The sequence below is a fragment of the Pimephales promelas genome, chromosome 11 (genome assembly GCF_988280905.1).
Source record: "Pimephales promelas chromosome 11, fPimPro1.hap1.1, whole genome shotgun sequence".
Classification (NCBI taxonomy): domain Eukaryota; kingdom Metazoa; phylum Chordata; class Actinopteri; order Cypriniformes; family Leuciscidae; genus Pimephales; species Pimephales promelas.
In genome coordinates, this window is record NC_142779.1 from 33,108,442 (window position 1) to 33,133,604 (window position 25,163).

At 37.6% G+C, this 25,163-nt stretch overlaps 1 protein-coding gene across 1 annotated transcript in view; it reads left to right on the forward strand.

Annotated features, from left to right (window-relative positions):
- The window catches only part of prkn (parkin RBR E3 ubiquitin protein ligase), a 157,168-nt gene that overhangs the window by 47,385 nt on the left and 84,620 nt on the right, over positions 1-25,163 (forward strand). Inside the window, exons 3-4 of the mRNA XM_039690476.2 lie at positions 16,858-17,074; positions 22,607-22,725. Coding sequence (XP_039546410.2) covers positions 16,858-17,074; positions 22,607-22,725 — 336 coding nt within the window. The remainder of the gene's footprint in view (positions 1-16,857; positions 17,075-22,606; positions 22,726-25,163) is intronic.

Below are 25,163 nucleotides of genomic sequence, written 5' to 3' on the forward strand. Positions count from 1 at the left end.
AGGGTGAAATAACAGTACCTTTACCCTCCACAGTAGTTGATTAGGAGTATTATAATAACATTATTAATAATCAATACTCATCAAGGCATGGTGACAGACAGTTGTGCGAGCTGACAAACAATTAAAATAAAAAATACACACTTAGTCATTGTGCTTTGGAGTTTATTCAAAATTATAAATGAATGTGCTGCTTGAATACATTAACTGGCACATTTGGTATTCTGTCAACACAGGCTTTGATCGTGAGTTTAGCTGTAACATCAGTAGCGAACAGCCAAACACATGCTGATAGTTTATAGAACATTAAGAATTTAAACAAATGTACACAGGAAGATTCGTCGTCTTTTGGGAGGTGATGGAAACTACAGTCGTCGGCAGGATCACTCAGTCTAATTTCGTTTTCAGCTTATGTTCAAAACAATCCCGTTTAAGCCACTAAATTAGTTTAGTCCGGCTATACACACAACCGCGAACAGCACATGTTGTCCCTGAGCTCCGTAACGACATCTTTTATAAAGATTTGCGTCTTTAAATAGTAAAATAATTCTCCGAAAAACAGCTAGCCTCTTCGCTAACTAACACACAAAATACCATTGGAATGCTACTTCCGCCGCGTCACCGGAAGTTTCACCCACTTTATTTTTTACAGGAGCGCCCCTCGGAAACTTGTGGATAAAGTGTTTTATTTCTACAATATATGGTGTAAAAATGTCTTAGTGCTGCCCTCTTCAGGTTGAACGGTGGCTACTGCACTTGAATTTTCCTATTGGATGTTCCGCACTTCGTGACGTCTTCCTTGGCAGTATCCACAAGTTTCCTACGCCCCATGAGGCCTTGCGTCAAAAGTGGGCGCGACTTCCGGTTGGAAGTAAACAAAGCACGATTTGACATGCTTGACACTCGTTCATTCAACAGTTGACAGTCATTCAAGTTATAGCGATCCAAACTAGCTAACGATGTGGGAACACAACCTCAACGAAATTAAAAAAGGTGAAATAACAGTACCTTTACCCTCCGCAGTAGTTGATTGGGAGTATTATAATAACATTATTAATAATCAATACTCATCAAGGCATGGTGACAGACAGTTGTGCGAGCTGACAAACAATTAAAATAAAAAATACACACTTAGTCATTGTGCTTTGGAGTTTATTCAAAATTATAAATGAATGTGCTACTTGAATACATTAACTGGCACATTTGGTATTCTGTCAACACAGGCTTTGATCGTGAGTTTAGCTGTAACATCAGTAGCGAACAGCCAAACACATGCTGATAGTTTATAGAACATTAAGAATTTAAACAAATGTACACAGGAAGATTCGTCGTCTTTTGGGAGGTGATGGAAACTACAGTCGTTGGCAGGATCAGAGACGGGCTCTGGCAGGATCACTCTGATTTCGTTTTCAGCTTATGTTCAAAACAATCACGTTTAAGCCACTGAACTAGTTTAGTCCGGTTATACATACAACCGCGAACAGCACATGTTGTCCCTGAGCTCCGTAACGACATCTCTCATAAAGATTTGCGTCTTTAAATAGTAAAATAATTCTCCGAAAAACAGCTAGCCTCTTCGCTAACTAACACACAAAATACCATTGGAATGCTACTTCCGCCGCCTCACCGGAAGTTTCACCCACTTTATTTTTTACAGGAGCGCCCCTCGGAAACTTGTGGATAAAAACCAGCTTGTTTCATCAAAACCACTGTAGCGAGTCAGGAGTTGGAATTGCAAGTATTGAAAACGATCAGGATAGAGTGTTTTAGCATCTATTTCGTCCCCTCTATCTCCGATGGGGTCTGCCCACTTTTTCAGCATTTTTCAAATATTGCCAGTGGGTGGAGTCAGGCTCTGACCGGGGGTTTAGTTACCCTTTAAACACTTGTTTACATTCCAATGAAACAACTTTATCAGTAAAGAAAACCACTTGTATAAAAGCATATTTATATTTTAGCTATTGTACCTTTCGGAATATACCCCCAAAACCACAGCCGGTAGTTGGCCCATGACCACAGCAGTCATAAAAACAAAAAAACAAAAAAAATCTGGTCCTCTTTTTAAATCATGCTAGAGCTCATTAATCAGTGGAGAAACATTAATGGTACAGACTTAGATTGTTCACACATTTCCTGTCATTTTCTAGTCGGTTTTGACTGTTGAACAGTGTTTGTCTCTAGAGATTTTATGCTGTCTTCATGTCATTTCCAGGAAGTTCCTATTTACAGAATAAATTTTGAAGTCTATTACAGCGCAATACAGTGTGATTTAGAACAAATTAGACATGTTGGACAATTTCATATTTCTTTCTCCCTCTTCCTGAGAAGCACAATCTATTTATTGTTCCTCATAAGTGTGAAGTCAATGCTTTACTCTTTATCTGGTTATAATTCTCGTGCTGCCAAAGAGAACGATGGGAAAGGTAGTAGGCTGGGGAATATCGCCTGCTGCCTCATAAACTGTTAGTAAACTACTGTAACTGTAGAGTGAGCACTCATAAAGAAATTTTAATTGTGATCAATACTAATTTGCGAGGTTTGGGTGCAAAAAGAACATTTCTCACTGGTAATTATGCCAATGTGGTGGCATTTATGGCACTCATCTCGTAAATATCATCAGTTTAATGTGACTTAAAGGAATTAAAATTCTCTACTGTTGTTCTCGGATATTCATATAAATCTCTCTCTCTCTCTCTCTCTCTCTCTCTATATATATATATATATATATATATATGTATGTAACTATACATTAACTATACATAGATCCTAGCATTAACTATACACCCTATTTGGCCTATATAATATATAATATTAATTGTTAAAATAAATTCATTTGAATACAAACACTTTAGTTGCACAGATGGCAGTTTTTATAATATAATAATAATAATAATAATAAAAAACTTTATTACAGACTCACCGGTCCAGATAAAAAAGACAGACAAATAAGACAATACACACAATATAATACAAACTTCAAAGGAGAAAACTATACCAATGCTTCCATAACTTGGACACAAACCGTGTAGTGCTAAATTTGATATTGGTCAAAGCCACAATTATATAATTCTCTGAGTTATTCAACCGACATATAAATTTGTACATGAAATTTCTCAATGTGGCTTGCAGGGTATTAACACCTGCCGCCACAAACATCTCACTGGCGCTACACCAGCGTGGTCTTCTCAGCAGAATTCTCAAAGCAGCATTGTAAATAATAAATAAATTTATAATAATAACAATCACAGGTTATGTAATTATATAATGAATATAATGGTGTCCATATATTTAGCAAAATGTTCCTCTCTAGTGTTATTTTTTATCTAGCTAACTAACGAGTTATGGTCATTGAATCTTTTTCCTGAGGTTAATGTAACATTACGTGACATATTGTTTGCAATCTGTTTTACTGATGTCTCTCTACGGTTGAATCACTGATTGAGTGATTACATGAGACATGATAGAGATTTCGGTAAGTTGTAATGTATCTTCCGACATACCTCCTGATGTTCATTCATTCGTGTGCACTGTGCTGCCTTGAACTACACTTGAACTCGCTACGGCGATATGTTACATCACATTATGCCGGATTCAGCAATATGTGTGTCGTCGTGATTAGGGCTGGGCAAAAAAATCGATTTTTCGATTAATCGTTTTTTAAAATGTGTTCGATTCAAAATCGATTCTCAACGACCACGAATCGATTTTTTCCATATAAAGGGCTCGCGGACGCGGTGCGGCGTCTTCTCGTCTCTCTGCACTAGGCAAGCGCCAAGCGCTGCAGCTGTCGATACACACACGCGTTTAGGAGTCGGGACATGACAGAATATTCACTTAACAATCGGGCCAGCATTGCATCGTAACTTATGATCGTAACTAACGTTTATCATTTTCAAGTCTTTTTAAGTTTTACAAGCAATGTTAAACCATCCCGTGCTCGCGCACTCTCAGAGATGTCTTTCACTGCGTGCACAGTAACGTTACAGCCTAAATCTGCCTCACAAACAGCTCGCCAGAAACAAAAGTTTTATCCCTGGATTATATCACTTTAACAGTTAAAACACGCGACATTATGTCAAAACTCTGGTCTTGGTGAGTAACCTCGTAAAGACAGTCGGTAATGTCTTAAATTAGCATTAAACGCGTGTAACAGAAAGTTAATGAAACAGTATGGATTCGCACACTAGTTCTTAAAGTGAACGCAGCCATTCGTGTCAGTCATTAATTCTGTTGTCATAACAACAGAATACAGTATTAATTGTAAGCAATCAGAATTAATAGCCTTTGTATTTATTTCAGTTTGGACTAATAAGTCTATCCAGTGTTATTTTACATTGGATTACTTTAGTCAGTTTCTGTAGCATTTCTGACATACCCAAAAAACTACCCCAAAATGTCTCTTAATTTTTGTCTTTATTCTATTGTATTTATTTGTGCTACTTTTTTCAATTTAATTCAAAGATTGAAATCAAGCTTCCATACATAAACTCTTAAAACAAAAATAAACAAAAAATTACACTACCATTTAGGTAAGATCAATGTAAAAAAAATGTCTAAATATTTATATATTTATTTATCTATATCTATCTTAAACATAAAATAACATGATACTGTTTGATCAAGCTGTGCGACTGTTCTGACTTTTTTTGTATATTGCATCAAAATCCTGTTTATTCTTTGTATGCATTTAGTAAATAAAAAGAGTTTTATATACAGGTTTATGGCTCTTAATTTCCTTGTATTAATTAACCACTAGTAAACTTATGTCCACTGTTCTTTTTTATAAATATAGGATTTATGTTACATCTTCATTATAGTCGAATCGAGAATCAAATCAGGAATCGAAATCGAAAATTGAATCGAGAATCAAAATCGAATCGAACTGAGAGCTTGTGAATCGAAATCGAATCGAAATTGAAATGTGAATCGATACCCAGCCCTAGTCGTGATTCATAAACGGGCGTCAGGATGCAAGAATCGATTGTTTCATCTCATATTGTGTGTAATAGTGTACGACAACCGACGCAGCATCTGCGGCGCTTCATGACGTCACAACAGAAATGTTTAATTGTTTTCTGTTCCCCACAACGGGTTCTGTCACGTCTGTGACGTTGACCAAAAGAAGCTTTTCCATACACAGCTATCAAACATGGCGAAACAAAAGAGAGATGTGGCATTGGGGCTTCTAGGTGGAATTTTGCAACACCGAGTGAAAAAAGATAAACGCTGGCGAACAATAGCCGAGGAGCTTCAGCAAACCAGCGAGTGCTGGAACTGGCATTAAGAAAATATGCAACTTTGGTAGCCACTGTTTGTTTATGCTCTTGTTTCTGGAAGTCAGTCGCTAGATCGGTCTTCTCAATAACATCATGCATGTCGTTAAAGACGGCAAGCAATGATTGGTCTGAGAGCAGCGTGTAGTCTGGCATGTTTCTTGTCCACGTCACAGCAAAAATTTAAGAATCAAAATTGCATAATCTGACAGACAAAAATTTTGTGTAGTTTGAAACTGGCATTAAAGAGCAAAACGATTTGAAGTAATGTAATTGAAAGTTTGAAACTTTGAAAGTTCAGACTTTTCAGCCCGTTCTCATCCTTTAACGTCATATAGAACGCTATATGACAAAACGGCGCTATACTACGCACATGGCACCCTTTATCGGTAATATAACACGCGAACCCAAGACGTTATAAATCCTTTAGCGTGAATATGACACGCACACCCTAAACTTAGCCCTCACAGCGCGTGTTATATTAACGATAACAGGTGCCATGTGCGTAGTATAGCGCCGTTTTGTCATATAGCGTTCTATATGACGTTAAAGGATGAGAATGCGTTGGACTTTTTCATATAAAGAATAAAAAAGCATCAAGCTTATTACGATTTATTGGATTGGAGACATGCTACAAACAGTGTTGGATGTAATTACTAAGTAATTAGTTACTGTAATTTAATTTCTTTGCCCTTGAAAATGTAAAGTAAGGGATTACTCTTCATTTACCTGTAATTTAATTACAGTTACTTCTGATGTAATTGAGGTAAATACTGTGTAGCTAGAGATCAATCCGATCTCACAGCGATTCGTATGCATTTGATGAGGTGTCTAAATATTACGACCGCACTCGTACAAATTCGTATGAATTATTGTAAAATATGTATGGAAAAAGTGTGAAATGTCTTGAGATCAGACATAAAACAATAGTGGGTTTAACATGAAAATGTATCGTCTGATGTTAAAAAGTATGTTTTTATAATGTAACCTTCTCCACCTTGGTCTGTTTAAGGATAATTCATGCTATTTTATAGTATTTATTTGAAAGAATTAAAACAGATTCATGTCTATCCTTGTATTATTCAGCTGGTTGAGATTGATATGGGATTTTGAAAGTAATTAGTAATTAAAAGTAATTAAATACTTTTTAGAGAGAGTAATTAGGACAGTAATCTAATTACACTGTTGAAGAGGTAATTAGTAACTAGTAATTAATTACTTTTTTAGAGTGCTACAAATGATATTTAGTGCTACAAAATTTAGTGCAGACATGCTACAAAAGTTTTTTTCATGCATCAACTGAAAACAGCATAGACTAAACATTTTATTTTTGGGATTTAAGAATCAATTTTGGGTCATCAGAATAAGAATCGATTAAAGTTGAGAAAATCATATTTTCAACCCAGCTCTTGAGCGCTAGTATGTTGCACATAAGAAAGAAGAGTTTAATCATGCATTTTACAGTAATCATTTTAATTTTCATAGTTTGACCCATATGTATTTACCACTATCTGGTAATTGGCAGATCCTTTTTAAAATCAATTTATATGAAAAAATAACTTTTTATAAATGTTTTTATTTTACCACTAGAGTACCTCTATAGAGTCAAAAATCCATTGTCTGTTGTCAATATTGTAGTGATGTATAAAGTACATCACACATAACCATTTTTGTTTTCTGTCGGTCAATGCAATGAATCCACTTGACAAACTTGAACCCATTGCAAAATGTTGGGAAATCCTTCAACCTTTTTTAAAAATGTTTGATTCCCATTGAAATTACTTTACTTCTCCTTCAAATATGTAGACCAATGATAAACATGACTGCACATTTGTACTGTAGAACCAAAATCTTGAAACGGCAGAACCGGTCACAGAAGAACGGAGATAAATTAAAAGTTATTGCGAACAAAACCTGATATACTGGTCAATCTGTAATTTAAAAAAATAAATAAATGAAATGACTGTTTGACTGTTTGAAATGACCGTCATTCTCAGGTCAGGTTGCAGACTTCTAGTTTGTTGGTGGCCATATATTTCTTCACAAAATTGAAGCATGCAGAAAACAAGCCCAAACGATTTTATGTGTCGGTAAATGCGTGAGAATCCTTGTGTTTTCGCTCGGCTCTATTCTCGAGTGGCTCTTAAGTGTTGACACCGGCTGCAGGTTGTCACCTTGCTCTGTGGAATCAATATGCTGTATATTTACTCAATTTGTTTTAATAAGCTCTCATCTTCTCTCAAAATTAATTTACGTGTCTCTCATCCATATTTACCACAGCTTCATTGTGCAGTGAATTTACTGGGGCACAGATAAAACTCGCACTAATTAAAAAGAGTTGGCCTTGTGTATGCGTGAGTGTGTTGTACTGAGTGTTTCTGGAGAATGTAACCGACTAATAGCTTATTTGCACAGCTCATAGCTCCTGGGTCTCACGTTATATATGTGTTTCTCACAGTCACACTCTGTGATGCTGTAATCAACTCATCTTTAATTGCACCTGTTCTGTTCCAGACTGGGTTACACATGCAGACACTGACATATAAATGCATTTTTCATTAAAAGAGCTCAATTTTATATTATTGTAGTATCGGTGTGTTTTATTTTACACAAGAATATGCATATTTAAGTGTTTTTCCTTTTAAAAAAAATCGTCATGCTTTAAAATAGATTGAATGTAACTCTACTTGCCTCATTTAGTATACTTGGTTCTATTAATATGCTAATGAGCCCCACCTCCACTCACTCACTCAGCTCAGAGATCCACTGGTTGACAATCACAGGTTGATCAAGGGTGCGTTTCCCGAAAGCATCGTTAGCCAACTATGGTCGCATGGTTCCCAAGTATCTGCATAGTTTAACGAGTCGATGTTTCCCGAAACCATCGTTCCAACGGACATTCGCAAACAGCATCGCAAAGTTGTGTGGTTTGAACGACAGCTCTCGACCTGTGGTTAGAGGCATCGTTTCTATATTGCAACACATTTGGATGTAATAAATCCTTATCTTGAGCAAAATAAGCAAGCTGACATTCAGTACAACAGGTGTCTTTTATTTAGAATACATACAAATGTAATTTACGTCTTTTAGTTTTTCAAAAGATTTGAAGTAACGTGTTTGAAGAGTGTACATGTGCGAACGTGCTCTACTATGTAAGAACGAGCCAAATATTGAGTCTGGTAATAAAGCAAAACAACTGAGAACAATTAGAAATAGTCCTCAGATGACATGTCTGTAATTTATATAAAACAAATCTAGCGTTAATTGGATCTCAAAACATCTCAAACAACATTTCATTAAAAGTAGTTATTACTCCACCACGTGCGAAACCAACGGGGTTGAACGATACTTTGCGACAGTGCGTTTCGGGAAACAGTCGTGACTAGCTAGTTGATTTTTCCAACGATACATCGTACTATGGCAGTGAAGCAGTGAACTACGTCTTGTACGGGAAACACACCCCTGATTGGTCACAAGGTAGTTTGTGACATCAGAAACACCAGCGATTTTAAACCGTGTCTTTGGTTCACTGCCGTTTTAAAATACTCATCAGTGTTGTTGACTTATGAATTTACTGTATTAAAGCATATCAAAAACACCACACACTCTAAAAATGATGGGTTGTTTCAACCCAAATTTAAGTCAAATATGGACAAACCCAAATGTTGGGTTAAAAATGCAATTAAAAAAATTACAGTTGAAAGTGAAAGTTGAAGTTGGGTTCACATTTGAAATTACATTTTTAACCCAACATTTGTGCTTGTCCATATTTTACCCAAATTTGGGTTCAAACAACCCAGGATTGTTTTGAGGGCATAGACATATAAACAACATTAAAAACTTGATTTTTCCTTAAATGAAAATGAAAAATGTTGCCTTGGCAACTAACTGAAATAATAAATTTGAGTTGAAGTACTAAAATTACTGAAACTAAAACGCACAAAAAAAAGATAATTTATTTCTAGACATGGGCGAGGCTAGCCCCTTTTTAGGGGTGCTTCAGCACTAAAGAGGAGCTCAGCACCCCTAAAACTTGGAGCAAGAAATGTTGTTATTCTAAAAATTTTGTTCGTCTTTGACACGGTTAAATAATGTCCAAAAAACACTCAGTAGTTTTTTACCTCTAGAAATACCTAGAGGTAAAAAAAATACCTAGAAATACCTCTAGGGGGGTTCCCCGAACCCCTCAGACTACACATTTGTTCATATCTTTAAGGTTGCCTTTTTTTACTGCTGGCAGGGGAACTACAGATGAAAATTAGCTCTTTTATCTAACTCGGGTACATTTTCATTGTTCTAATGTTGATTAATGTGTACACTGTCCCCCCTACAAATAACTAATTAAATAAATAAAATGAAGAGAGAGAGGGAGCGTATATGGGTGTAAAATGTGGGTGGTGGCAGTGGGGCTCATTGGGTGCTCAGCACCCCTAAAGCTCTGACCCTAGAATCGCCCCTGTTTCTAGAAATACTTTTTAAAAACCAAAACACACAAATAAAGATAAATTATTTCTAGAAATACTTTTTAAAAGATCATAAAAATGACTAAAACTTAAAATTAAAGCGAAAACTGTTTGTTTATTTATTTATATGAAATATTCACAAATACTACAATAGTATATAAAAAACAGTAAAGTGTGTCAGATTGCTGTAGTCTGCTGTATCCTTCACTCAGTTCTGCCCTGTGTAAATGGCATTCAGCATAGATTTCATTGGCTTGTTGTTATCACCTTATTTGCATAATTCCAAAGTGAACCAAATTCTAAAGCAACGGCAGCATGCACAAATAAACAATGTTACTAGTGTCCGGATTTCATTCTTAATGAATTCCCGGAAGAGAGTTCATGTTGCTGTCAGTGTTTGTCTGCACTCTCTCTTTGTTTGTCTGGTTGTTTGTCATTATTTCTCTCTTTTACGTCCTTTGTGCCTCCTTTTCTCTGTTCTGTGCTGTTGTTTTTTTTGTCTGTCTTTGTTATTCTTTTTTGTCTTCTTCTCTCACTCTTTTATATTCCTCTCTGACCCATTGGCTTGCTCACTGTTATTACCTCTATTTTCCAAAGTGCTCATCTCCCCCATTTTTCTTTCTGTCTCGTCCTCCTCCTTTCACACTCTCCACGCTTTCTGAAGGAGCAATACAGATAAACGGCAGTGCTCTGAAGGTTACAACATGCATTCAGCTTCAAGGACTCTTCGTGAATGAGAGTCATCCTCGTCCTTGCCTTTCGCCTCACCAAGGAGCCAATCACCATCTTATTTCAGGATTGCGCCACGTGTTCCCTTGGGCCAAAGATATACTCAACGCTACAATGCAAACGTGAATGCTTGGTCAATGCGTTGCAAGGACGGAGTCCCCTTGTAAATACTTAATGGTGGTTTCAAAGAGGATGTCGGTATATGTGACTCTAGTGACGCACTTGACTTCCTAAGCAGCTTAACCGGCGAGATGCTCTTGTTTTTACATCTTTGTCTGGTGTCGATCTTCCACAGTTGGAAGTCCCGGCTGATATTATTCACAGTGTCCTCTCAGGCTCTGTGTCTCAAGGCCAGCTCTCCACACCATCTGTCTACATGGGGAAGTGTCTCAGCTGAGCCCATATCACATTGGCAGTGTTTTTCGAAGATGCTTAGTCATCTCTTGAACTAGCAGAGTGGATTTCAACTTGCTCCCTTGCGGCGATTTAATTTGGGATTTTATAAAATGGGTTTTTATTATATTAAATTATATTATATGGTTTTAAACTACATTTTTATGGTCATCCAGTTTTGTCAGATATTAAGGTATTGGCTTAAATTGCTAAAAGTGACAATATACCTAGGTCATTCTAAATCTATATTATTGTCTTCTGTGGAACACAATGTTGATCTGCTTGATCTATCATAAAAGTACACTGTAAAAAAATAAAACAAAAATAAAAAAAATAAAAAAATCTAGCATTTCGAGATTAAAGTCGAAATGTTTCGAGATTAAAGTCGAAACATTGTGCATTCATAACAGTGCGCGTCCACTGGCTCAGAGCGCGCGAGTGTGTGTGTGTGTGAGAAGTCGAACTGCCATGGTTAACCCAAAATAGTAGCTTTTTACTTTTATCTGGGCTTTCAACAAAATTTTACACACGTCACACGTGCTAGTGGCAGTGTTTCTGAGGTGTTTTCGTGCTCGTCTAGTCAACACTATCTGGGTCGAGAACACAACAGTAACTGTTCGGTCTCCCTCTTCAACGTAAATACGCTCTGGATACATTTTAAGTGCATCATTCTGTATCCAATCATTTGGCCGGATCCTGTGATTTCCTAAGATTTAATAACCACTTATGGTTAAGGAGAGATTCTCTGATATGATTGTAAAGCACTTTGAGTGTAGGCATATATGAAAGCGCTATATAAATGCCCTATTCATTCATTCATTCATTCATTCATAAAGCTGGATTTCTCCATCCAGTCTGAAAAGTGTTTTCCGTGTTGGTTTTCCTATAGGCTAAAGTCTATTCCGGCGCATTATATTTTATAACGATAAAGTAAGATAAGTAATTCAGATAAAAGTAAAAAGCTATATTTTGTGTTTATCCATGGCAGTTCGACTTCACACACACACGCGCGCTCTGAGCCAGTGGACGCGCACTGTTATGAATGCACAATGTTTCGACTTTAATCTCGAAACATTTCGACTTTAATCTCGAAACATTCCGACTTTAATCTCGAAACATTTCGACTTTAATCTCGAAACATTCCGACTTTAATCTCGAAACATTTCGACTTTAATCTCGAAATGCTAGATTTTTTTTTATTTTTTTTTTTTACAGATTTTTTTTTTTTTTACTGACTTTTTTTTTTTTTAGGTTGCGGTTCAGGGCTTCCGTAGTTCTTTAATGGCATCACTGCAAAAAAAAAAAAAAAAAAAAAAAAAAAATTATATATATATATATATATATATATCTTTTTGGAACTTGAGAACCCCTTTTTGGAACTTGAAATATCTTTTTTAAAAGTAACATGGAAATTAGTGTAGTAACCAAGTTTTGTAGAACATCCATTTTTCAACTTTTAATTCAAAGACAAACTATTTGCAAATCATGCACAGTTGAGATTCAGCTCACAGTCTAAACTAATACAGTGTCCCTTTAAGATGAAATATAGATGAATATATGAGTACTGATGCCAGCAATGACCATAAATGACCTTGAGAAAGTGTCCAGACTCTCTGGGGCTGCTTATGATTCCAGATGAAAGATAAATTGATTGTCTCCGTGCTTTCAGCATTGAAATTCAGCCGCTGCGTATCTTTAAGAGCCAAGTCGTTACTAATGCACAGTGTCCCGGTCTTTATAAGACTGACTTGTTGATCAGGCTCCCCCAAGAGAATGTCTCAATTGATGAAGGTCACATGTGCGTAAAATGAAGGCACTTTCTGCTCATCAGGAATACAAGCGCCGCTCTGTCCCCAAAGTAAGTGGATTTGAAGATGAAAAAAATAAAGAAAAAAATAGACATATATATGCATAAATAAAAGTCAGCATCGAGGCGGGCTGACAACCTCAAATTCATTTGCTGTGGAGACTTTATTCTTATGTTACGGACGATTTTTCCGTCTCTTGGTTTTGTGTTCAATTTTCAGGCTGTGTGTGTGTGTTTTGTTTGGATCAATGCTTTTTCTAAATGTCACAAGTTCACGTCCTGGAAATTGCTTTTTATCTCAGAGTGCATTTCTAGTTTTTTTTTTGTCCAAAGCTTTCCCCTTTACTCTGAGAACTGGAGTTATCAGGAAAACTGCTGGCTCAATTAATGTGAATTAGAGGTTATCGCGAGTTCTGTAGGCGTAGCGTTCGAATACAAAGGATCGTCTCGCTGTTATTTTGTCATGGAACACAAATGCAAAATCAGAAATGCACTGCCGTGCGACTCAATTGATATTGACCGGCATATTTTATGTCACAGCGGCCTTTAAAGCATCCATCATGTGATCAATGCTAATTTCCATTACTGCATTTCTCGATAGGGATAGCAATGTGTTGCTATGGCCGCTTTGTTTCCCAGCATGCGGCCCATCTTTCTTTCAGCCTGTATTAGAAGTCTCATTTCTCTTACAGGAAAGTGTGATAAGGCTTTGCTGGGTGTCCGTTCACCTGAAGCGAGAGGGTCTTTCTTTAAAGGGTAACTAAACCCTAAAACAATCTTTTTTTAAGTTAATGATCTGTAAGACTGGGGCTTTATTAATGCTGTTCATTGATTCAAGTAATTTTTTTGACATTTGGGTTTAAAGTGTTTTTATTCTACAATATATTGTGTAAAAACGTCTGAGTGCTGCCCTCTTCAGGTTGAACGGTGGCTACTGCATTTGAATTTTCCTATTGGAAGTTGTGGTTCTCTGTGATGTCAGAGAGTACCAGCTAACCACGCCCTTGCCTACAAAGAGATGCGTCTCAGGTGCACGCTCCTCCCTCCACTTTTCCAGCATTTTTCAATCAGGCTCTGACTAGAGGTTTAGTTACCCTTTAATTTAGGTTATGCCATTGAAAAAATCAACCCTCAGGGACTGATGGAGAAAATGGACAAGATGAGATTCACACTTTTATTTTGTCTTTTGCTAAAACTAAGAAATGGACACTTGCTTGAGAACGGTTTCAGACAAAAGAATCACTTTCCCTGTCAGAGAGGTTTTCTCTTATTGGAGGAATGTTTTTGTCTGATTTGCATCATTCATTCTGCTATTTTTTCAGGTAGAAATAATTCTCTGCTCAACAAGAGGTAAAGAATGATAGAGCATCACAGTTTAATAATTGGTGTTTGAATCGACATGATCTAAAAATTGGATAATTTTTTGTGAGTGAATAAATATTGTGTATATATATATACACTCACCTAAAGGATTATTAGGAACACCTGTTGTCTCATTAATGCAATTATCTAATCAACCAATCACATGGCAGTTGATTCAGTGCATTTAGGGGTGTGGTCCTGGTCAAGACAATCTCCTTAAAGGGTTAGTTCACCCAAAAATGAAAATTCTGTCAGTATTTACTCACCCTCATGTTGTTCCAACCCCGTAAGACCTTCGTTCATCTTCAGAACACAAATTAAGATATTTAAGATATTAAGATCGCTCCTGCATACAGTCCATAGGCTTCTTGAGGGAATGACTCTTGCTGGCATCGCAAAGTCATTAAAAACATCGTTAAAATAGTCCAAGTGACTACAGGGCTTCACTTCCTTCTCCATGGGCCTGTAGTCAGTTAACGTAGTGTGATTACGTAAAGCTACGTCACACGTAAGCTCACTATTGGCCGCCGCTGGTCATGTGTGTGATGCGTGTGACGTACAATAACAGAAGCTTACGCTATTAAACTAGTAACCTGACTCGCGCAGAGGGAGAAATAAACGAATAGTTGAATTAAAGTCGTTATTTTTGTTGTTTTTGCACACAAAAGTGTTCTTGTCGTTTGATAAACTTAAGATTGAGCCCCTGTAGTCATTTGAACTATTTAAACAATGTCTTTAATGACTTTTCGAGGACAGCAAGTCATTCCATCAAGAGGCCTATGGACTGTATGCTGGAGTGATCTTAATATCTTAAATATCTTAATTTGTGTTCCGAAGATGAACGAAGGTTTTACGGGGTTGGAACAACATGAGGGTGAGTAAATACTGACAGAATTTTCATTTTTGGGTGAACTAACCCTTTAACTCCAAACTGAATGTCAGAATGGGAAAGAAAGGTCATTTAAGCAATTTTGAGCGTTGCATGGTTGTTGGTGCCAGACGGGCCGGTCTGAGTATTTCACAATCTGCTCAGTTACTGGGATTTTCACCACAACCATTTCTAGGGTTTCCAAAGAATGGTGTGAAAAGGGAAAAACATCCAGTATGCGGCAGTCCTGTGGGCGGAAATGCCTTGTTGATGCGAGAGCTCAGAGGAGAATGGGCCGACTGATTCAAGCTGATAGAAGAGCAACTTTGACTGAAATAACCACTCGTTACAACCGAGGTATGCAGCAAAGCATTTGTGAAGCCACAACACACACAACCTTGAGGCGGATGGGCTACAACAGCAGAAGACCCCACCGGGTACCACTCATCTCCACTAAAAATAGGAAAAAGAGGCGACAATTTGCAAGAGTTCACCAAAATTGGACAGTAGAAGACTGGAAAAATGTTGCCTGGTCTGATGACTCTCGATTTCTGTTGAGACATTCAGATGGTAGAGTCAGAATTTGGCGTAAACAGAATGAGAACATGGATCCATCATACCTTGTTCCCACTGTGCAGGCTGGTGGTGGTGGTGTAATGGTGTGCGGGATGTTTTCTTGGCACACTTTAGGCTCCTTAGTGCCAATTGGGCATCGTTTAAATGCCACGGCCTACCTGAGCATTGTTTCTGACCATGTCCATCCCTTTATGGCCACCATGTCCCCATCCTCTGATGGCTACTTCCAGCAGGATAATGCACCATGTCAAAAAGCTCGAATCATTTCAAATTGGTTTCTTGAACATGACAATGAGTTGACAGTACTAAAATGGCCCCCACAGTCACCAGATCTCAACCCAATAGAGCATCTTTGGGATGTGGTGGAACGGGAGCTTCGTGCCCTGGATTTGCATTCCTCAAATCTCCATCAACTGCAAGATGCTATCCAATCAATATGGGCCAACATTTCTAAAGAATGCTTTCAGCACCTTGTTGAATCAATGCCACGTAGAATTAAGGCAGTTCTGAAGGTGAAAGGGGGTCAAATACAGTATTAGTATGGTGTTCCTATAATCCTTTAGGTGAGCATATATATATATATATGAACATCTTCTACAAACCACATTTCTACTCAAAGAGACAATTTTTTTAGTCATATTCAGAAAGGAAATTAAGGACAATCAAGCGAATACTTAAGGGAATTGTACCGTATTAAAGTGCTTCTCATACTGTATGATATCTTTATCATTTTTCTGCCTTCTCCAAACAATGCTGTTTTTACCTTCATCTTCCCTTCATTCTCTGCAAGATACAAGCTTTTTGTCAGTGTCTTACAGTGATTGGCATGTTTATTCTCTCTACCTGTTTTTCCGGCGCTACAATCCCACCGGTCTGCGGCGTATGTGCCAGCTTGATTACTTGAATTTGTGAAGGTACTTATGACGGCAAAGTTTGATCCTTTCTTTCCTCATGCTGGAGACAGAAATGAAAGACAACAGGATGAAAAGATCCTCTCGCAGTGCGCTTTTGAGACTACAGCACCATAGAATTACTATTCATATCACTGACACTGAGGATGGTTTCAGAAATAAAATAAAATATAACTTTTTCTGAGCAATTTTTGATCTGACATGGGGTTACTACATTCAGTTTTTCCATTAATAATTACCCTAAATTGCTTAACAGAAATGGACCAGTGAGAACTATTACAGAGGGGATCATCTTGAAATCCAATTTACATGAAGACATCAACCACATTAATCTTAGAACAAATCCAAAACCTGACAAAAGCATAGGTGTTTCTTTAGAGTGTAGTGGTGCATGATGGATTACAGACCAATCCCTGAGGTATAGTGATATTAAACATGGATGAAGCTGTAACTATCTGCTTGTCCTCTTCTGTGACAGGGCTGCGATCTCCCCGAGCAGAGCACGGTTCACGTGGTCCTGCCCCCGTCCTCGACCCGGCGCTCTGAGCTGGTCCTGCAGCGCATGCTGAGCCACGGGACCGAGAGCTTGACCCGACTCGACCTCAGTAGCTCCCGTCTGACCACCGCATCTGAAGGCCTGGCTGTCATTCTGGAGACAGATGCGTCCAGACAGGGGGACTCTGCTGGACACACAGGTGAAGGCGGTGGAACTGTTGTTTTATGTGCGTATGTTTGTGTGGATGAAATATATGTTTAAATCCATTGGCAGTTGGTGCTTTATAAGAGTGAAGAAGCACTCTTCAAGGAGTAGGTCATATATTTATATATACAGTAATGTAACGTTAAGTCAACGGCGTTGATAAACTCGCTGAAAAGCGATTATGCGTGTTGATAGCACGCCAAAAATAGAAATACGAACTGGCGTGTCATACATATGCCATTTCATGAGATCAGTCTGCATTTTGGCACGCCAGAGGTACGTTTTTCCACTTAGCCTGGGTTAAAAGTAATGTGTGTGTGTGCTGATTTTTATATATACTCACCTAAAAAATTATTAGGTACACCATACTAATACTGTGTTTGACCCCCTTTCGCCTTTAGAACTGCCGTAATTCTACGTGGCATTGATTCAACAAGGTGCTGAAAGCAGTCTTTAGAAATGTTGGCCCATATTGATAGGATAGCATCTTGCAGATGCACATCCAGGGCACGAAGCTCCCGTTCCACCACATCCCAAAGATGCTCTATTGGGTTGAGATCTGGTGACTGTGGGGCCATTTTAGTACAGTGAACTCATTGACATGTTCAAGAAACCAATTTGAAATGATTGGAGCTTTGTGACATGGTGCATTATCCTGCTGGAAGTAGCCATCAGAGGATGGGGACATGGTGGACATAAAGGGATGGACATGGTCAGAAACAATGCTCAGGTAGGCCGTGGCATTTAAACGATGCCCAATTGGCAATAAGGGGCCTAAAGTGTGCCAAGAAAACATCCCCCACACCATTACACCACCACCACCAGCCTGCACAGTGGGAACAAGGCATGATGGATCCATGTTCACCTTCTGTTTACGCCAAATTCTCAATAGAAATCGAGACTCATCAGACCAGGCAACATTTTTCCAGTCTTCAACTGTTCAACAGATTGTAGCCTCTTTTTCCTATTTGTAGCGGAGATGAGTGGTACCCGGTGGGTCTTCTGCTGTTGTAGCCCATCCGCCTTAAGGTTGTGTCTGTTGTGGCTTCACAAATGCTTTGCTGCATACCTCGGTTGTAACGAGTGGTTATTTCAGTCAAAGTTGCTCTTCTATCAGCTTGAATCAGTCGGCCCATTCTCCTCTGACCTCTAGCATCAACAAGGCATTTTCGCCCACAGGACTGCCGCATACTGGATGTTTTTCCCTTTTCACACCATTCTTTGTAAACCCTAGAAATGGTTGTGTGTTAAAAAAACCCAGTAACTGAGCAGATTGTGAAATACTCAGACCGGCCCGTCTGGCACCAACAACCATGCCACGCTCAAAATTGCTTAAATCGCCTTTCTTTCCCATTCTGACATTCAGTTTGGAGTTCAGGAGATTGTCTTGACCAGGACCACACCCCTAAATGCATTGAAGCAACTACCATGTGATTGGTCAGCGCAGTCTCATCCCAAGACTTCATATAACTGACGTCTTGGGACGTCTTTTGACCATATGTCAACATCCGCCGTTTTAGGGTACCCTTTAACGTCGGTTAGATCAGTGGTTCTCAAACTTTTTCAGGAGGAGGCCCCCTTGTGTAGCGTGAATCCTTTTGTGGCCCCCCAAAAGAAAACTCATAACGAAAACATCCTCAAACGTACAATTTTACTTACAAATTTTAGATTGTACCAAAAACAAATGAATTTGTACAATGCTGGAACAACAGTTCTGTTTTTAGCTTTATGTCTTTGAATATACAAAATTAGTTAAATTGTACATTTCATTAAATATAACATTTTTTTTTATAAAAAATGCTTTTGACAGTTAACAGTAATATTGTCTGAAAAGTGCAACATTGAATACTGAACATTTGTGATGTTCATAGTAAAAGATAAACACTGAAAAATTAATTTGCTGATTGTAAAAAAGTGCATTAAACTTCTTACATTTTAAGGTAGTAAATGACAGTGGCTCAAGTTTGGTTTGCAAATTTGAACAGCAATCTGTTTTTTCAGCAAGAAACAAAAAAAATTCTACTCTACTTAAAGAAATACTTTTTCAATTTAGAAGACATACAATTTTAAGTTTTACAAAAGTAAAACTAAAGTTTTACAATATAACAAAAGTTTTACAATATAAAAGAAATCATGCAATGCAGATTTCACATAGGACAATCCAAACTTACATACAGGTAAAATCATTTTTTTTAAATAATTAATTTCATATTCTAGAATTTCTTTGCGGCCCCCCTAGCGCCATCTAGTGGCCCCCCAGGGGGGCACGGCCCCCAGTTTGAGAACCGCTGGGTTAGATGACGTTATCGGATCCTAACCCTACCCCAGACCTAAACCTACCCCATCACCTAACTGACGTTAAAGGTAAAGCGTCAGTTGTATGACGTCCCAGGATCGTCATGTAACTGACGTTAAAGGGTACCCTAAAATGGCGGATGTTGACGTATGGTCAAAAGACATCCCAAGACGTCAGTTATATGACTTCTTGGGATGAGACTGTTAGATTTGTTGATTAGATAATTGCATTAATGAGAAATTGAACAGGTGTTCCTAATAATCCTTTAGGTGAGTGTATATATACTTTGTATATATATTTGTCATTGCCATTTATATGTACATTAATAGGACGTTGTTCTTCCTGTGCAATATTTGCAATTGCCACTGACTCACTTCCTATATGATGCTTTTAGTGCCAAACTAGAATTCCTTTGTAAGTACTGTATATCCTTTCATTTACATTAGTTTGTGCACCGCTGAGGCTTTTTCGACCTCCTTCAACAGTAATACGCAGCTCTCAGAGAGAGCATTTGAATGTTTTTGTAAGCGCACCGGTTGCTGAAGTGGATGCTGTCATTTGCCACAATGGCGCCGCTTTTACAAGCTGTCCTCTTCCCGTCCTTCCCTTTTCAACCTCGCTCTGGCTAGCGGCCCACTCGGCTACTTAGTCCAATCATGCTACCTCTTTTATCCAGCCCTTCTCCCTGTAAAAGCATTAGCATAATGGAGGAATCATGCAGAAATCATAAATAACAGGGTGCCTGTCTTATAAAACCCACTCTGCTCGATTTATTGTTAGCTGTGTCAAGGTATCTTGTACCTCTTCGCTGCCCCATGCTTTTAGCTCTAATGAGAATGCTGCTCCCAGGTGTGTGCGTGTGCGTGCATGAGTGATTTAAACTGGGATGGGACAGACTGATAGGACATGTCCTCTCTCAACTAAATCATATGCAGAGAAGATGTCTGGATCTTCTATTCTAGGTAATTGGATCGTGAGCTCTTTGTCCTGGGACTGTGGTGGCTTGTTGAAGAGCTTCTACACCTTGTTCTTATTCTGTACTCAGTGCTCTAACCAACACTTGCGCCTCACTCAGAACACTCCACAGCTGTTCACTAATAGAGGACAAGAAGCAAGGGATACAAAATTAAAGCAAACAGAAGCTTGATAAGATTTAGTCTGCAATGTTGCTCTTGCTCAGCTCATCCCATCCGTTCTTAAATAAAAGAATGCACTTGATTTCCTTGATGTGAAATTTCAGCAACAAACATTATAAACAAAAAATGAGTTAAAAGAATGCAAACATATTGACTTATTCTCTACCTGTAGCCTATCTACCTATTGGTACACAGTAGGGTTGAGTACCAAAACTCTGTGCCAATAGGGAACCGGTTCTGACGGAAACAGGACCGAATAAGAACGAAAATTTCGGTGCAATATTGTTTTATTTGAAATTATGTAAATGTGAATTTTTATTTTATATTGGTTTATTTATTATTACCATATGTTGCTTCTATTTATATCGTTTAAAGATATAAGTTAATATTGTGTCCAGTTTGGCCCTGGAAATAAAGGGGTATAATTTTTGACAAAGTGTGTGCAGTTTCGTTTTCTTTAGTAGCATTTCAAAAACCGTTTTAGCACCGGAACCGTTTAAAAAAATACAGAGTAGGTACTGGTATCGGATAAAACCCAACAGATACCCAACCCTAGTGCACACAAAAGTTGTCCTCCCATGAGGGCTACAGTGTCCACTCTTAAAAGACAACTCTGGGGCAAAATGAACCTTTGGTCTAATTACACATTGCTACCTAGTCAACCGTTATCGGAGATTTGTTTTCATGATTTCTGAATGTAAATAGTTTTATCACTTAAAACAGTTTAGCCTATAACGCTAGTATAACGCTAGTATATAGGGCATAGAGTAATGACAAATAAAAATCGCTGGTATTACCACTAACAAGGCTCAAAATAACAAAATAACACACAAACACGACAGCATAACAAGGGGCCCTACATTCAAACCGAAGCATTGAGAACTTTGTCAGTGTCCATACAGTTTAATAAGAAGATATTTTATACATGCAGTCAACTTCGCGAATACAGGAAGAAGCCATTTTTGAAAAATAGTCTCTACCAGTCGATCTACAAACGCCGATCCAAGTGCGCTGAACTGTGCAGAATCTCATATGGTCGGTTGTTTCCGGAAGAAACACAAACACGAACCGTTTTCTTCTCTTCAATATGTACACATAGCCTACTGTTCGCGCTCACCTTATCACCTTATTCACATCTCACCAGCGCACTTGGATCAGCGTTCGTAGTTTGACTGGTAGAGACTATTTTTCCTGTATTCGCAAAGTTTACTGTGTGTATAAAATATCTTCTTATTAAACTGTATGGACACTGACAAAGTTCTCAATGCTTCGGTTTGAATGTAGGGACCCTTGTTATGCTGTCGTGTTAGTGTGGGGCTATTTTGAGCCTTTTTAGTGGTAATACCAAGCGATTTTTATTTGTCATTACTCTATGCCCTATATACTCGCGTTATACTAGCGTTATAGGCTAAACTGTTTTTTTAACTATTTACATTCGGCAATCATGAAAACAAATCTCAGATAACGGTTGACTAGGTAACAATGTGTAATTAGACCAAAGGTTCGTTTTGCGCCGGAGTTGTCCTTTAAAGGTCGCATAACACATACAGTTTCTGCGAATCTCATGTTACCTCTAAAGTGTTACCTATAAATCTATATTTTTGTCCCTGTGGATATTTTCTTGCATATTAGTAACAAATAGTGCAGGTCATGTGTCACTCACAGCGTATATGAGATGAGACTCAATCTCTCCATAAAACGCCACCTGTTACAAAATGTGAAGACACATAATAAATTTCAGAATTTGATCCACATATTTCTATTAATGTGAGAAATATTTCACATATGTGTTGGCACTTTTACAACGGATGTAAAAGTTAGAAGATTCATGATTTTCTTCAGTAGACCGTATTTGATTTGAATATCTTACATCATCATCGATAAGTGATATAACCATGTCTTATGTTGCAGATCTTAATAAAGTTGCTGACCAACTGGCAATAAATGCTTTAGGATGTCAACCAACAAATGGTTTAATAATAGTTGTCAGCTCACTGAGATAGTAGAAACTGTAATAGGAAACTGAAAAGTGTGTAAAACCCCACACACTTCACCATATTGCTTGTTTTTATGATGTTTTTGTTTGTTCTTGCAGAAACCAAAGGCCACAGCAGTTTCTATGTGTTCTGTAAGGCGGTCTGCAAGGCCATCCAGCCTGGAAAACTACGCGTTCGGTGTAGAGACTGCAAACAAGGCACCCTTACTCTCAGTAGGGTATGTATATAAACGCATATGCCACTAGAATTACTGGCCCTAACCAGGTACTGTCACTGCATCAAATTTACTACTGACATGTTTTTGTTTGTTTGGCGTTCAGAAGACATTTAGATAAGTCATCTAGTCAATATTGCTTTTTTCTTATTTGCACTCTTAAAAATAAAGGCTCTTTATTGAGATCGAACTTCCATTGAACCCTTTTATTGCAAAAAAAGTTCTTTATTGCAAAAGGTTTTTTTTAGATTGTTAAAATCTTCACAATAAGGAAAATGGTTATTTTAAAGAAATGCTCTTGTTCTGTGAGGAGGCCAAAATGGGTTTTCAATGGGATCGTTGCAGAAAACTATGAAAGCTTGTTTCCGCCACGGAATAAAAATAAAAAAGGTTCTTGTTACTATTTGTCTCATGATTGTTTTTTTTTTTTATTTGCGAGTTTGAGTTTTTTCTCACAATTGTTAGTTTATATCTCACAATTCTAAACAAAAGTGAGGTTGTGGTTTATAAAGTTGAAATTGTGAGAAATAAAGTCAGAATAACCAGATATAAACACACAATTGTAAAAAAAATGTCAGAATTGTGAGATAAAAAGTCACAATTACCGGAAACAAGCTCCCATAAAATAATAATAATAATAATAAAAGCTGTCCTGACATTTTAAACAGTTATTTTTTTATTTTTTTATTTTATACATTTAGAAATTGTTATTACTCAATATTATTATTGTATTTTTGGAAAAATTGAAAATGGCATACATGATTTTGAAAAACAAATGAATTCAAAGAGTATATTTTAAAGAACTTGCCATTTTTAAGAACTTTATCGGCTGCATTTTGATCAATTTAAAGCTGATCGACATATCAGCTTTATCATGGAAAAGGCAGATATAACAAACTGAGTTTATTAATCAGTTGTATAATATCTGTTGCATAACCCAACATATTTCTAAATACTTGCAAAAACAAAAGGAAATCGTTACAAAACATGGTTTGTCAGCACATATAAAGTTTATTACAAAAATTACGTCTGAAGGTTGTCAAGTCTCATTTGTATTTTGTAATTTTCTTTTAAATCTTAGTTCCTCGCTTATAATGTTGGCCTGTTGAATGTTTAATGAATCCAATCCACAATTTCATGAAGCAGCAATAAACTAGTTAATATACCTCAATTCATGTGTTTTTGTGCTTTGCTTATTTAATACATGATCAAATCAATAATCAATTTTAATAACAAAAGTTCAAATAAGATTGCAAGGGACAAATATCAGTCAATTGGCCAATAGTTGGTTGTTAAAATCGATATTGTATCGTGCCAAAAACAACAACAACAAAAAATTTCTGTCGTAAATAGTTTTATCTATATTTTTAAAAGAATTTCCTTTCCTTTATCATTGACACTCTTATATGTCCTCATTTAAAGGGATAGTTCACTTTGAAATTAATTTTTGTTTATCTTACCTCAAGGGCATCCAAGATGTAGGTGTCTTTGTTTCCACAGTATTTGATATTTTTTAGGTCAAACCGTTCTTGTCTGTCAGTGATATAATGCAGGTCTATGGTCACCACCTCAAAGAACATGCACAGAGAAGTCCAAATTAAACATGATTTAATGACTCGTAAATGTAAGTACACATTGATGGCCAAAGAGACTAAACATTTGGATCTTCACAGTGAAAGGTAACACTTCCGAAACCTCTGTGTAAACAACGAGTGACGTACATGCGCGAGAAATCACTTCCAGCGCTTGCGCAGACCGAAGCACCCGAGCCCTCAGATCACTTGGACTTGGCTGTGGTTACACGAGGTAAAAACGATTTAAATACTGTTCGTTTTCTCACACAAACCACTCGTTTCGTGTCTTAGGCCATCAATGTGTACTTACATTTACATTAAATCATGTTTAATTTGGACTTCTCTGGGCATGTTCTTTGAGGTGGTGACCATAGACCTCCATTATATGACTGACAGACAAGAACGGTTTGACCTAAAAATATCAAATACCTTGGAAACAAAGACACCTACATCTTGGATGCCCTTGAGGTAAGATAAAACATACCAAAAATTAATTTCAAAGTGAATTATCCCTTTAAGCTCATAAATCCTCTTTTTAAACAACATTTAGCGAGTTATTCTAATGCAGGAACTCATACCCCACATCACTGAATCAAGATTGTAGTGTGAAAACCTGCTTATTTTTGCTCACATTCACATTCACATTCATAAGGCCTTTGAGAGAAAAAAATGTAACCAGAAACATTTGCTCGCTTGTCCCAAGCCTCATAACTACCTAACAATGCCACTTCTTAGCCTGCAGAATGAATGCAGAACAGCACAAACCCACATCTCGGCTGTCATAAGCCCCATCCCTCCGTGATTCTGCCCGCGGTCCGTTTTATCTGTCGGCCCGTATGGACTCTCTGTCCCAGCGCGTGGGCATCG